General features: G+C 36.1%; 1 protein-coding gene across 3 annotated transcripts in view; it reads right to left on the bottom strand.

The window, feature by feature from the left end:
- ODAD2 (outer dynein arm docking complex subunit 2) overlaps positions 1-16,615 on the bottom strand; it is a 235,563-nt gene that overhangs the window by 89,380 nt on the left and 129,568 nt on the right. For all 3 annotated transcript variants that reach the window (XM_070407349.1, XM_070407348.1, XM_070407347.1), the window contains one exon: positions 10,359-10,473. In XM_070407349.1, coding sequence (XP_070263450.1) covers positions 10,359-10,473 — 115 coding nt within the window. The remainder of the gene's footprint in view (positions 1-10,358; positions 10,474-16,615) is intronic.

Here is a 16,615-nt window from a genome sequence, read left to right as displayed (position 1 = left end):
TAATAATTTTAAATGTAAATGGATTAAATGCCCCAATCAAAAGACATAGGGTAGCTGAGTGGATAAGAAAACATGACCCATATATATATGCTGTCTTCAGGAGACCCACCTCAGAACCAAGGACTCACACAAATGGTGAAGGGATGGAAAAGGTTTTTCAGGCTAATGGAAATGAAAATAAAAGCTGGGGTAGCAATACTTATATCTGACAAATTAGACCTCAAAGTGAAGGCCATAACAAGAGATAAGGAAGGCCACTTCAAAATACTAAAGGGAGCAATTCAACAAGAAGATATAACTGTGGTAAACATATATGCACCCAATACAGGAGCACCCAAATACATTAAAAAAAAAAACTTCTGGAAGATATCAAGGGAGAGATTGACAGCAACACAGTCATAGCAGGGGACTTTAATACCCCACTATCACCATTGGACAAATCCTCTAAACAAAAAATCAGCAAAGAAACATAAAGCCTAAATGACTCACTAGATCAGATGGAATTAATTGACATCTTCAGAACATTCCACCCCAAAGCCACAGAATATACATTCTTCTCTAGTGCACATGGGTCATTTTCAAAGATAGACCACATATTGGGACACAGGCAAAGTCTCTTCAAATTCAAGAAGATAGAAATCCTATCAAGCATCTCTTCAGATCACAATGGCATACAATTAGAAATCAACTACAATAAAAACAATGGAAAAAAAATCAAACACCTGGAGGCTAAATAGCATGCTATTAAACAATGATTGGGTTACCAAAGAGATCAAAGAAGAAATAAAAGGCATCATGGCAACAAATGACAATAAAAACACAACAATCCAAAATCTATGGGACACAGTGAAAGCAGTCTTGAGAGGGAAGTTCATAGCTCTACAGGACTATCTCAACAAATAAGAAAAAATGGTAATAAATTATCTAACCCTACAAGTCAAAGGGTTAGAAAAGAGAACAACAAGAAAAGTCCAGTGTAAGCAGAAGGAAGGAAATAATAAAGATCAGAGCAGAAATAAATGACATAGAGACCAAAAAGAAAAACAATACAAAAAATCAACAAAACCAAGAGCTGAAAGGATAAACAAGATTGATGAACCTCTAGCCAGGCTCACCAAGAAGCAAAGAGAGAGGACCCAAATAAACAAAATCAGAAAATGGTGGTGGTATAGACAAAATCAGATATGAAAGAGGTGAAGTAACAACTGATCCCACAGAAATACAAAGGATTATAAAAAACATTATGAACAACTCTATTCCAACAAAATGGACAACCTAGATGAAATGGACATATTCTTAGAAAAATACAAGCTCCCAAAACTCAATTAGGAAGAATAAAAAAAACCTGAATAGTCCGATAGCTACAGAAGAAATTGAAGCAGTGATCAAAAATCTTCCTGAAAACAAAAGCCCTGGACCAGACGGCTTTACAGGGGAGTTTTACCAAACATTCAAAGAAGAACTAAAACCTATCCTCTTCAGGCTATTCCAAAAAAATTCAAGAGGAAGGCACACTTTCAAGCTCTTTCTATGAAGCCAACATTACCCTAATTCCAAAACCAGATAAAGACACCACACAAAAAAAACACACAAGAAAACAAAGAAAACTACAGGCCAATATCCTTGATGAACATAGATGCTAAAATCCTTAACAAAATTCTAGCAAATCGGATTCAGCATTACATTAGAAAGATCATATACCATGACCAAGTGGGATTTATTCCAGGGATGCAAGGATGGTACTATATCTGCAAATCAACAAATGTGATACATCACATAAACAAATTGAGAGACAAGAAGAACAAAGTTGGAGTCCTCACACTTCTGGAATTCAAACTTACTACAAAGCAACAGTAATTAAAACAGTGTGATAATGACATAAAAACAGACATGTAGACCAATGGAATAGAATAGAGACCCAGAAATAAACCCTTGGCTATTCTTTCAAATGATTTTCAACAAAATCATTTTGTCATGACCAAAGGCTTCCAAGAACATTCAATGAGGAAAAAGGACAGTCTTCAACAAATAATGCTGGGAAAACTGGATATTCATATGCAAAGGAATGAAGTTGGACCCTTACCTTTTACCATTTAAAAATATTAACTCCCTGGTCCAGTAGCTCAGTTGGTTAGAGTGTCATCCTATAGATTTGACTTGTAGATAGTGGTCCTTTCAGCTATGATCTCAAGAGAAGCTACTTTATACCCCCACTTTTGTTTTGGCCCTTCCTATCCCCACTTGCAAATCTGGCATACAGAAAAACATTTGAAATGTAGTTCACTTCAATATTTTATGATTTTAGGAACTGGAGGCCAGATGAGCAACACACTGTGAACTTTTTGGTGAGTTAAAAATGATAGTAGACCCAAAGTAGGCTGGCAGAACAAAAAACACAAATTATATTTTAAAGAGGTTTTAGGTTAAGAAACAAAAATGTTGCACACTCTTTGACACATTGTCAGGCAGCTATACATTCTAGGCCCAAACATGACCAAATCCAAGCTTATAAACGTGTTTATGGCAGGATTCTTAGTATGAAACTGCTCCCTCTTATGCAAGCCTTCTCCAGGTTCTCTGTGGCTTACTGATTGGCCATGGCTCATTGGGCAGCTAAAGTTAAACAGAGTGATGTCAAATTCCTGTACTGTTTGATCAGCTGTGTTCCGTCACACCTGTAGTCAGGAAGTTGGCCTCATCCACACTCAGCACTCAACATTCCTGACTAAAACTGCCCAAGCTTGTATTTGGACCTCACAGACATTAACTTGTTCTCTTCTCTTTGGAGTAACCATTCTCAAATGTCTTTGGTTTCTCTGTTTGGAGCGAATCCTTAGGCCACTGCTTCTGAAATTACTAGAGACATTTCCCCTCCAAGATCAAAATTCAAAACCAGACATTATTTTCTAAACAAGTAGCAAAATTAAGTTTAAGAAGGTTACAAGGCAAATTATCTCATAGATATATTACTGATTTGAAAGAGACATTATTTGAGTTTTTTCCCTAATTCTACAACCTACTTACACATTCAGAATATTTATTCTAAAATAAGAATGCCTGTTTCCTATCTGATTTATAAGGAAGTGGTGATTATAAATTAACATGAATTATGTAAAACACTTCTTATGAAAGGGCAAAAAGTATTAACTTTTACTTTGTTCTTAATAAAATATCTTAGTCATTAATGAAATAAACAAGTGAGGAAATTGCTATAAACACTTGCAATATTCACAAAAAAATACAATATATAAAAATGCAATGAAATTTTATATAAATATTGGTAAAAGGTATAAAAATGATTGTAAGTGATATCACACAATTATACATTCTTTTATGTGAGTTTCTGCATTTTTCAATATCTTACTGTTCATGGAGCACAAATTTGAGTTGACTTTCTGCAGCATAGAGTTTTGCTTCTTAACAACAAAGAATTTAATACTACATGGATTTTCACCAGATTCAGTTGTTGCATTCTTTACATCACAAGCTCCTAATACTAAACACCTGTTCAACCACTGTTTTTCTCAAAAAATGTGTTTGATCATTCAGCTTGAAAGGAACAGCTTTTCACTTTCATTTACAAATCTCTCACACTTTTCACAAAGCAGTTATTTGTCTGCAAGCAGACTTGAAGCTCAGGAAATTTACTAAATAAGATCACTACAGAGGTCAAATCTTGGGCCTCTGTCCTTTTTAGCAATCTTAAAACTGAAAAACAACATAAACTTTCCTTAATCTAACCCAGAAAACACTTTAAATGGTACACTTTGAAATAAAAATTTGAAAAGAAAAATGCAGTGACTTTTTGTTGTTGTTATTAGTTCACTTTAGTTCAGCCTTTATCTTCTTCAGTTCTTGATAGACTGAACACTGAGTAATTTTAAAACTATATATGCTTATTTTCTCTCATAGATATTCTTGAAAGTTTTATACAATACCAAAAACAGACTCACATTTCACACTCTGATTTCCTAAGCATATGAAGAAAGGACAGATAATTATTAAGCTGGGAAAACACACCTTTTTCACTAGGTACATTTTTTTATCACTGATAAGCAATCAAAAACTATAAAATACTGACCTCCAAATGAAGAAAAATTTTAAAGCTCTTTGAGACATTGGTATGCTGATAAAAGTGTAGTATACTACAAAAATCCTACAGTTTATTTTTTTATTCACATAATAACAAAATAATTACAATGCAAACTTACATTATGAATCTTTTTTGTGTCAACTACTCCACTATCCATTACTGAAGTCTTTGATTCTGGTACTTGGTTGCCTGCCTCATTCATTGATAGGTAGCTTTAAATATTTCCAAATAGGAAAAGATGCAATAAATTCACTATAAGTAACTATTACATCTCATTTTCTTCATAGATAGATCTGAAAATGTGTCCTAATATGTATGCTGTTAACAATATAAAAAATGGATAACATCTGTTTGGAACAGTTGACATTTCACCATATCCATTCCACATGGACACATAGTATGCTTAAGTTTCACAATGCCTGACAGATGTGGTGGGACCCTGAAGGAGCAATAACTTGTCTGAAGACATGGCTTGTGTTGTCCTTCCATTTGTATTACTTAGCTATAATCGACAATAGTTGGTTTCTGCAGCATTACTGTCAGTGCCATTAATCCAGACAAAGAAGTTATTTATTTCAAATGATGACAAATCCTATGATTCATAAATTAATATATCTAAAGTGATTTACAAAGTAGCTTATGTAAAAAAAAAATGTGGAAATGCTTTCTTAAAAATAAAAGGTAATTTTTCTTAGAAAGTTGTCATTAACTTACCTGATTGGGGGAGGGGTGAGGAGGAGGAGGAAAGAATGGGCCAACATTTGTGGCAAGATCTACTCTGTTTCTAATATTTTACTGCAAGCTGGGGGCCCAGCATACTAAAACAAAACAAAACAAAACAAAAAACACTTCCTGCCTCTATTCACTCTCAGAACTTACAATCTTACTAGAGGCCCAGTGCATGGATTCATGCACCTGTGGGGTCCCTTGGCCTGGCCTGCACCCTCTCACAATCTTGGACCCCTCAGGGGAAGTCAGAGAGCCAGTTTCAGTCCGATCCCCACAGGCCAGGCCACGGGACCCGCACAGGGTCTCTAGTATGCATATAACATCTTTGGTTAATCTCTTCCTGCTCTCCCCCTCCCCCTTTCTCTCTGAGATTCATCAGTCTGTTCCATGTTTCCATGCCTGTGCATTGAGCGTCTGCTCCCTGGTGGTCAGTGCCTGTTATAGCTACCAGTCAAATGGTCGAACTGTCAAAACGGTCAAATAGTCACTTAGGCTTTTACATATATAGATTAGCAAACAATTTCAACTCACCTGAAAACAATATACAAAATGCAACTTGAAATTGCTAAACTGAACATAATCAAGTGGGATAAGCTTTGGCTGGTGATGTAAAATAAGATTGGAAAGGAATACACAACCTCCATGCATATAGACATTTACAAGTATCCTTACTCATATTACTTCAGCTAATCTAAAAGGCAATTGATTGTAAAAAGCAATATTATTTTACATACAACCAAGGAAAACACTGTCCTTACACAACGTCAATTATAAAACACATCCCTGAGGAAATAAGCTCAAATTTTTATCAGTAGGTCAAAGGTAACTTTATTTTCTCTTCTTCAGTGGAAGAATATTCTAGAAAGGCTCTAATGAAAGTTTGTTTCATTTAACCTCATTCTGTGTTTTAAACACTAGATGCTTAATTACATGAATGTTAAGATACAAAACAAAAAAAAGGTATATGAAATATAATGTGTACTTGCACAGGGTTTGGCAAATAAATGTTATTGAATTTATGAAATTATTTGATATGCCTAAAGATTCAATTAAATCATTGCTAACTTTTAATATTACTCTATTCATGTATTCCACAGAGCTCGTCAAGGCAAAATGAAAATTTAAATGTAAATGCTTCTGAAATGTTAAATCCAGTCCAATTAAAAATTGTTCCTCTCTGGCATCATTTTATATTTTGGTGCTTTCACACTTACCTAAAGGCAGCCCAGGAAAGTAACAGATGAGGTTGTACCTCCTTGGGTATAATACATTGGTGAAACTGAGAGAAAAGCTCATTCAACTCTTAGATTCCTATGTCATAGGTTAAAAATAGAATCAAATACAAAACCTATTCTTGATTTGTGATTAATTTTTGGTATAAGTATCAAAAGCAAATAGATCAGCAATTCATGGGTTTTAAATATTGATTTTGTTTAGTTTGAAAAGAATTAATCAATAAAATATAAAACATTGTTTAAAGCTTACTAAACGTACACACACACACACACACACACACACACACACTCACACATGGCATGGTCCAAAAGTCTTAGTGCAGTTTTATGCTGTAATTACTTCAGAAGTATAAATGCTTCAAAATTTGAAAATGCAATTATATACATTTCATTTTCACGTGTTTGTTTATTTATTTTAATCCTCACCTAAGGATATGTTTTCACTGATTTTAGAGAGGGAGGGAGGGAAGGAGGGAGGGAGGAAGAAACATTGGTCAGTTGCCTCCTATACACACCCTGACAAGGGATCAAACCCGAAACCTGGGTATGTGCCCTGACAGGGAATGGAACTTGCAACCAATCCTTCCCTGCACTGATGACACTCCAACCATGGCATCATTTTCACTTGTTTAGTTTTGTGAATATTGGAAAACACATTTTTAATTTTTATTTATTTATATATATAGGATAACTTATTTGGTTAATCTCTCCTCACCCCTCTCACCCCCTTTTCTCTGAAATACATCAGTCTGTTGCACATTTAATGTCTCTGGATTTGTTTGTTCATCAGTTTATTTTGTTCATTAGATTCCACATATAAGTGAGGTCATGTGATACTTGTCTTTCTCTGACTGGCTTATTTCACTGAGTATAATACTCTTTAGGTCCCTCCTTGCTGTCTCAAAGGGTAAGAGATCCTTCTTTTCTACAGCTGCATAGTATTCCATTGTGTAAATGTACCACAATTTTATAATCTATTCATCTACTGATGGACACTTGGGCTGTTTCAAGATCTTGATCTTAGCTATTGTAAATAAAGCTGCTATGAACATAGGGGTGCATATATTCTTTCTGATTAGTATTTCAGGCTTCTTAGGATATATTCCTAGATAAAAAAGACTACAAATTGTAGCAGCAATCTTGAGAAAGAAGATATATGCAAAAAAATTGAAACTAGACCACCACCTTATTCCATACACAAGAATAAACTCAAAATGGAAAAACTTAAATATAAGTCATAAAACCATAAAAATAATTAAAGAAAACATAGGCAGCAAAAGCTCAGACATCTCACATAGTAGAATTTTCCCTGATACATCACCTAGGGCAACAGAAGCAAAGGGGAAAAATAAACAAAGAGGACTACATCAAAATAAAAAGCTTCTGCACAGGAAAAGAAACCAGCATTAAATTGAAAAAGGGAACCCACTGCATGGGACAACATATTTGCCAATGATACATCTGATAAGGGGTCAATTTCCAAAATATATAAAATACTCATACAACTCAATAAAAGAAAGACAAACAACCCAATTAAAAAATGGACAGAGGACCTGAATAGGCAGGTCTCCAAAGAAGACAGACAAATGGCCAAGAGACATGAACAATTACTCATCACTAATCATCAGAGAGATGCAAATTAAAACTATAATGAGGTGTTACATCACACTTGCCAGAATGGCTACTATCAATAAATCAACAAACAACAAGTGCTGGTGAGGATGTGGAGAAAAGGGAACCCTAGTACACTGCTGGTGGAAATGCAGACTGATATAACCACTGTGGAAAACAGTGTAGAGTTTCCTTTAAAAAATTAAAAATGGAACTGTCATAGGCCATTACTTTTAAAGTAATTCTTTCTTAATAATTTGAAAGACATCAACACAAACTCATATTTAACTATAATTCTAATGATTTATTTTTTCATTATTGTTTCTATATTCATGTCATTCTTTTCTTAGAATCTTTTGTTTTGTTGGAAAATATTCTAAACTAATTACTTTTTCAGAAAAGGTTCATTTGGGATAAGTTTCCTGAGTCCTGACAATTCTAAAAGAATAATGTCTTTATTCTGTCCTTACACTATACTCAGCTGAATGCTAGTTTTGCAGAACATGTAATTCTAGGATAAAAATATTTCCCTTTAAAAATATTTTACAATTTATTGCAAATGATGTTAAGTCTACTAATAATATAATTCTTGTACTTATGTAACTTTCTTCTTTCCTTTAGGGAAATATCAAATTTGAATTAGTGTATAGCATAGATAACGTTGTCTCCCCTGTTTGGCACTAAGTGGGTCTTTTCAATCTGGAGACTATAATCTTTCCTCGCCTCTTCAGTTCACAGAAACTCCCACCCCCACCTTTTGTTTTATGATTATTTCTTCCTTTCAATTGTTTTCTTTTTTGCATGTGTCAAGTTCTTTTTTTCTTTTTATTTATTTTTTTTCTTTATTGATTAAGGTATTACATACGTGTTCCTATTTTCTTTTTAATTTGACTTTACATTCTTAGTTATTTACCAATCTTTACCTTCCTGATAATTACTCAGTCATATCAAATCTAGTATTTGTCTCTTCAATAAAATTTATTTCTTTTGCCAAATATATTTTTAATTTCCAAAAATCATCTCTCAGTCTATGAATATGTCTTTCTTTATAACAGCCTTTTGGGTCATAGTATTCCCCTTGGGTCATTCTGAGAATATTAATTTTTAAAATTTAATGTTATAATCTATTCTTTACATTATCTTTGTTTTCTCTGAAGTTAGTACTCCTTACTAAACTTGGCTTGTCTCCAGTGCCATTAGCTTTCCTTAAATATTTGTTGATCCTTGGTTGTTCATATCATGAAAAAAGGGCTAAGCTGATTTGCTCATCTCACTGATGAGGACACCCTTTGACGATGTGTAGTAATCTTTCCCCAATAGGCATCTGTCCTGCTCCCTAAATAATATCATTCAAAGTTTACATTCTAAATTTTTCTTTGAACCCTGTATAATAAGAATTATATTGTATATCTACTTCTGAAACTTTTTTATTTTATTCAATCTATTTAAGATATATCAACATTGGTGAATACACTGCTGAAATACATTCATTTTTCACTGCTGCATTGTATGATATTACATGACTATACTATCATCATATATGATAATGATGTTGTCCATTTTCCTGTAGATTGACATCTGAGTTGCTTTATTTATTTTTTGTTGTTATAAAAAATTATTTTATTCTGCAGTTTGTAATTAATAGGTCTCCTTCTACTATTCATATACAACACAATCCACTTTTTACAAAAGATTGTGTTATGGTCACATATATTTTGGATGACATATAGAGTAATATTAACTTTATTATAGAAATTAAATCTTTTAATTAAAAATATTCAACAGAAGGAAATATCTCTAGCAACAAGGATTTTAAAGGGAAATCTGTAAACCTACAGCAAAAAAATTTAAGAGAACCGAAAAAGGCTGAAAAGAGATCTTTAAAGATAATAAAATTTTAGCCCTAGCTGGTTTGGCTCAGTGGATAGAACATCAGCCTGTGGACTAAAGGGTCCTGCATTGGATTCTGCTCAAGGACATGTACCTCAGTTGCAGGCTCAATCCCTGGCCCTGGTCAGGGCTCATGTGGGAGGCAACCAATCAATGTGTCTCTCACATCAGTGTTTCTCTCTGTCTCTATCTCTCCCTTCCACTCTCTCTAAAAATCAATAGAGAAATATCCTCTGGTGAGGATTAACAACAACAACAAAAAAGAATAAAATTTTAAAATGAAGAGCTAAAAGAATTCAGAAATTTCCAGTTCAGTATTTTCATTCATGTAAAAATTTTATTCATAGGTTTAATATCAATCCTTACTGATAGATAAGAAAAGTGTGATTTGTGAAATTAAGTGACTTTTTCAAGGTAACAATGTAGTGATCTTTCACTGTTATATTTTGTGCTATAAATAAGATAAGAGCAGTCTTGTGCTTCTGAAAGTAGCCAATGAATGCAGGCAAATTTCTTATCATCCAAGAGGATAAAATCGTCAACTTTTCTGGGGTACTTGTTTCAATTGCCCCAGCCAAGTAGAACTTAGTAAACACTGTGCCATCTTAGCCTAATTTCATTTGGCATCTAAAAACTGACCAGGAAAAGACATTGTTCCAAAATAATTTGGCACAAATGTTCAGGACTCTTTCCACCAGATAAATCTGACCAAAAAATGTCAAAAGCAATTGGTGGACTGTGGTGACATTATTCAAAATAGTATTAGAGATCCCAGAATTGAATGACCTATAGTTTATTACCTTGGCATTTTGGATGCAGGGACAGAGGGCCCAAGCAGCGCTGGCCTTCACATCTGGGTGGGGGTTTTTCAGCAAGGACCACAACAAACGAACTCCATCTAAGCGATCAATTATCCTATTGTGAAATAAAAACAGAGACATAAAGTGTAACTAATATGTGTAAATGAAAATTTAAGTGGCCTATCTATTCAGACAATTCTAATTAGTTTTTGTCTTTCTGACATTTTGCTTGGATTTCTTTTTCCAAAACTTTAAAAACAGCAGGGATATAACATGCTGTTGAATTGTGAGCACTCTGATTTCAGTTTTAAATTCATGACACGAAAAGCAAGCTCCATGGTGATTACGATTCACATAAACTTAAAATCAAGCCATGTAATTTTTTAATTAGCTGTACACAAACTGTTACCTAAATGTAAAAATACTGGTTTCTTTTATATAGTAACATCTAAATACTTCCCAAAACAAATATTTATGCCTCAAAACTGTGCAGTTACCTTTTTTATTTGGTCTGTGTGTAATTGACTTAGCTTACAATGTGACATATTTTAAACAACTCCAGTCCTAATCTAGCATTGGGAATTAAAATCATTTCACCACAGTGCATCCTTTGTTGGGTATGAATAACATGTAACTTGTTTTCCATGTGCTCCCTTTTGGGCAAGACTAACATTGAAGACTGTGTTATAATTACTTAATACTCTGTAATCAAAATATCTTCATGACTAGCTAAAAAATGAATTATCATCAGAGTCATCTATACACCATCTGTCTTCTGTTTATGTATCAATCAGTCCAGGGAGACGAACCTTGAATTAAGGTCCATGGAGTACTTGCAGTTGAGAAGAAGGCTAAACAAAACTTAATATACTTCACAAACATAGCTTTGTTCACACAGATACATTAAACAAGCAGATGAGAAAATATAAAGGACATAAAAATTCCTTTAATTTTTAATCCCAAGTAGTGTTTAACACATGTGGTATTTAGCCACAGATAGAACAAATACTACTGGTTTAAAATGCTATACAAATTCTTTCTTGAAAATCAACATAAAGACATCTACATTTCTTGATTATCTGAGATGAATTTACCAGAAAAAAAGTATTATTTCAAAGATTCCAAGTAGGAAGTCATTTTTGCATAACCATATAAAACAACTGGTAATGCAAATAATTTATACTAAGATATAAACTGTTTTTTAAAAGATAAGTTTTAATTTTAAAAAAGTGCATTGCAAAAGTATTTAAAGTTTAACTAAATAGCTTTCCAAACCTAAAGCTTTCTAATATCATGCTGAATGAAAACAAAGTTTTATTTCTCAGTTTATGGAAACTGTAAAGAAAGATACTGAGCACTATACAATGAAGGATTTACTTTACAAACTTAAAAAGCTTACTACTTTATATATGCCACTGAAAACAGAATTAATGCTGATCCCCAGGTCTCTGTATTTTTTCACACACATTTCTCAATGAATGACTGATCTCTTACTCTCTAAGAATATAGTAGTAAAATTTGCATTAGTGACATTTATGTATACAATGCTGAATATAACTTATCATGACTGCAGAAATCACTTGGATGGCACACATTTTCAGTTTAAAACAAAAAGGATAACTCAATTCTGGACTCCCTCCATCCCGCTAGGCAAAATTTCACAATTAACTATAAAAATTCACTATTAATTATAAAATTATATCTATTATCCCCAGCTCTCAGCCCCAAACACCAAACAATTCGTCAGCTTGTTAGTTATAAAAGATGAGGACTATGACCCCATTACTAATGTCTTAAAAGAACTCAGCACATTACAGAGTAATAACCTTAGAGGAGGAAAACATTTGCAAACACAGCAACTAGCAAAGCCGGGGGCAAAATTAAAACAAACTTGAGTTTTATTTAGTCCTACTCCCATCTTCTTCTGTACCAAGGCATTGACTGCTGTTCACTTCACAATAACTTGAGTACTTACACCACATTCCTCTGTTCTCCCTGCAACACCCTAATTCTGGTCTTTACTACCTCATATTAGGATTGCTTCAGTAGCTACAAGACTTGGTTTTGTGCTTTCATTTCTCTCAGTTCTAACCCATCCTATAAATCCCTGGGAAATTCATCTTCATAAGGGCCCCTCAGAGCTTCTGCAGTACTCCTTGAGAGCAGGGCCCCAGGGTTATTCATTCTGTTCATCACACCATCTAGCACATTCAATCAACATCTAAAGATCACTCCAGGAGAAAGTCTCCAACAGCTTCCCATTGGCCTGCATGGTATTAAAATCCCAATTCCTGAGCTCCAATATTTAACATTTCCAATGAGTTGGTTTATTCCTTTCAATTCCCTCTATTGCAGGCATTTGCTCATAATCCTCTTGGGCCATCTACTAAACACTAAGTGCTAAGCATAGCACAATGGCAGATACAGTCAGTTCTCATTACTTGTGGTAGTTACATTCTATAATTCATGACAAACAGTGAATTAGTGAAGACTGAACTATTACTCCTAGGGGAAAAAGAAAATTTAGTTTCTGAAAGCCTCTGGTCAGAACATTTTCATCAACTGATCAATATGTATCCTTGTTTTATGTGTGTTTCTGCTTAAAAGCACCTTATTGAATATGTGTGTTTGATTCATTAACATTGAACCCATGGCCAACGGAACTATGAAGCTTATTGAGCACACGTTTTCTGTCAGGCACATCACAGCCTTCCTGCACTTAAGAATACTAGAAAACGGAGCTCTGCAGCACTCTGCTTAGGGGCTGTAGTGCAGTATCAAGTGAAGATATAGCCCAATCCCTCCTCCCAGTCAGAAGAACAGTGTCTGCCTGGCCAGAGGCCACAAGGAGCAGAGCAGCTTATAGAGTGTTTCCCATGTCCTTGACGGCTAACAAGCCTCACCAGACTCTCTGTCCTTGGCCTGCACGCAGGCCTTTCCCAGCACGGCTCCCTCTCTCTCCCTCTCTCCTTTGCTAGATAAACTCCTAGACTCCCCCAACCTAGTGTGGAAACTCACCAAACTGGTCACCATGGGGTCTGCCCCAGATGGAAGCAATAAAGTCTATGTCTGTCCCCTCTGGTCCCCCCACATGGTTTTTTTTTTTTTGGACTAGCAAAAAACAGCATGGAGCTTTCTGGGTTGGAGCTCCTACAGTACGGGGACCATTTTAAACAAAATCACTAGCTTAAAGTACAAAACTATGAAAAGCATAACACTAAATAGACTGTGAAAAGTATACGTGCTAACAGTATGAGCTGAAACAAGAAGGGAGAACATGCTTTTGTTCAGCCTCAGCTGGAAGCATGCTCATTAGGCTACTCAAATTTTTCAGTGCTCTGCACATGTCCACTATTGACGGCAAAAGCATTCCAAGTATTGATTTGTAGGTAACAAATTTTAGGAGGGATACAAATTCACAAATACAGAATCTGTAAGTAATGAGAATTTTTTAAAATATAGTTTTTATTTATTTCAGAGAGGAAGGGAGAGGAAGATATAGAAACATCAATGATGAGAGAGAACCACTGATTGGCTGCCTCCTGCACACCCCCTCTTGGGGATCGAGTCCGCAACCCCAGCATGTGCCCAGACCAGGAATTAAACCATGAACTCCTGGTTCATATGTTGATGCTCAACCACTTAACAACACCATCCGGGCAATAAATAAGGATTTTAATTGTCCTTCAGGAAACTACAGTCTAGTAAGGGAGATAAAGAGACCATTTTATGTTTATATCTCTACTAGAGGCCTGGCGCATGGATTCATGCACCAGTGGGGACCCTCAGCCTGGCCTGAAGGGATCAGGCAGAAACTAGCTCTCCAATATCCCCTGAGGGGTCCCAGATTGTGAGAGAGTGCAGGCCAGGCCGAGGGACCCCACTGGTGCACGAATCCGTGCACCGGGCCTCTAGTATGCATATAACATCTTTGGTTAATCTCTTTCCACCCTTCCTCCTCTCTGCTTCCTTCTGAGATCCATCAGTGTGTTCCATGTTTCCATGCCTGTGGTTTCCACTCCTGCATTGAGCGTCCGCCCCCTGGTGGTAAGTGTCCATCATAGCTACCAGTTAGTCAGCTGGTCTCAAGGCTTTTATATATATACTAGAGGCCTTCGTGCAATAGGCCTTCCCTTCCCTTGGCTTCTGGCACCGGTTTTCCTCCTTTGCTCTGGCTGGGCTCTGGCCAGAGCTGCCCCGGAGCCATCAGGCTTCGCTGCTCAGCAGGCCCCGGGGCCGTGAGGCCTCTATGCTCCACCTGGCACTGGGGCCCTGTGGCCTGGCTGCTCCACCTGGCACCACGGCCGTGATGCCTCACTGCTCCGTCAGCCCCGGGGCCATGTGGCCTTGCTGCTCCACCAGCCCTGCCGTGAGGCCTTGCTGCTCTGCCTGGCACTGGGGCCATGTGGCCTCGCTGCTCCGCCTGGCACCGGGGCCATGAGGCCTTGCTGCTATGCCCACCCCGGGCCATGAGGCCTCGCTGCTCCACCTGGCGCTGGTGCTCCGCCAACCCTGGGGCCGTGAGGCCTCGCTGCTCCACCAATCCCGGGGCCGTGAGGCCTTGCTGCTCCATCAATCCCAGGGCTGTGTGGCCTCGCTGCTCCACTGATCCTGGGGCCGTGAGGCTTCACTGCTATGCCCACCCCGGGCCGTGAGGCCTCACTGCTCCAGCCCTGGGCCGTCAGACTTCGCTCCACCACTTGGAACCTAGTATGCAAATTAACCGCCATCTTTGTTGGTGGTTAATTTGCATATCACGCTGATTAGCCCATGGGAGGCGTAGTGAAGGTACGGTCAATTACCATGTTTGTCTATTATTAGGTAAGATAGATGTATTATTTTAAAGAAGCTATGGCAGGCCAACTTTGGAGAAAAGATGTGAATGTGCCAGCTTCTGGAGGTATGTTCCAGAATTCCTCAACGTTCCTAACATAGGATGATAGTCTATCCTTTTATAGTTGTGTAAGCAATATGATTAGAAAAGCTCTAGAATGTTTTTCTCAGAAAAATCATTGTCGTACAGTAAATATTAAGAATGACTACCATGTGCCAGACAGTTTTTGAGGCACCAGGGATTTTTTTTCCAAAGTGAATGCAAATAGAAATTCTTATTCGCATGGAGCTAATATTATTTTGGGGCAAGATATAAAATAAAAATCTATATATTATATGAGATGTTGAAAAGTGATTGGAGAAAAATATAACAGAGATGAAGAATAGAGAGTAGAAAGTGCAAGGAGACAGTGTCAATGAAACAGTGACATTTGAGCAGTTACACTGTGGGTGAAAGAGTCAGCCATGAGGCTAGGAAGAACAATATTCCAGTATCTACTGCAGTCCCTGGCATAGAAAATTAGTCATTATTAATAAACATTAAATGAAAGTTTTTCGGTCAATGTCACATTCATCAAATATTAGTGTTGGAGCCTAGAGAACATGTACTCTAACACTTTTTTTATACAATGAGGAAACAGGTAGAGTGGTTTAACCAACTCTGTATAATATGTTGGTTGTATAAACAAAAAATAATTTATACTTTCTTTCCTCTATAAAAAAAAGGCACATGATTTTGATGAATGCATTAAAGGCAGCTGAGGAAGTTTTGCCTAAAACAGAGAGCAAACTGTACCAACACATATGTTAATATTTATGGTCACCCCAATGATAAGGCACCTACTCCTTATGGAGGTAGAAGAATAATTTTGTAAAAATGGTCTGATGCCACTATAAACATCCCTAAATATTTGTAATAGTAAAATAAACTTCCTAAATAATTAGACAATTAAAATTATTGGGTAACTTTACATTTTTACCTAGATTGGGGGGCTTTATGACTGTGATTTAATGAGCACTCTTCAAAATAACAAAACAGACTAGCAATCCATGTAAGAGTAGCCAGTACCTGCCTACTGGTATTATTGAAAGAGAATAGACTACTTAATTATATAGCCATGTATCAAATCCCAGAGCTACTACTTATGACTATGATATTGGAAAAATATTTCATTTCCTGAAACTTGAGTTTCCTCACCATTAAAATAAGGATATTAATACCCATCATATAATGAGATATGTAATAGAATAATGAGATACTCAATTAATATGAGTTTCATTTCAGAGGTTGATAAATATACAAATAACCTTCTGTGGTTCTATCTATATCCAAGAATCAGATTAAGTCAAGTTTTATTTAGAGAATACTATAAATTTACTAGTATATATTAGAAGTATACTATAAATGACTGAACCAAAAATTC

Source organism: Myotis yumanensis, unplaced genomic scaffold (genome assembly GCF_028538775.1).
Source record: "Myotis yumanensis isolate MYYU_CA2020_CCGP unplaced genomic scaffold, mMyoYum1.0.hap1 SCAF_1, whole genome shotgun sequence".
Taxonomy (NCBI): Eukaryota; Metazoa; Chordata; class Mammalia; order Chiroptera; family Vespertilionidae; genus Myotis; species Myotis yumanensis.
This window is presented reverse-complemented; position numbering and strand designations above follow the sequence as displayed.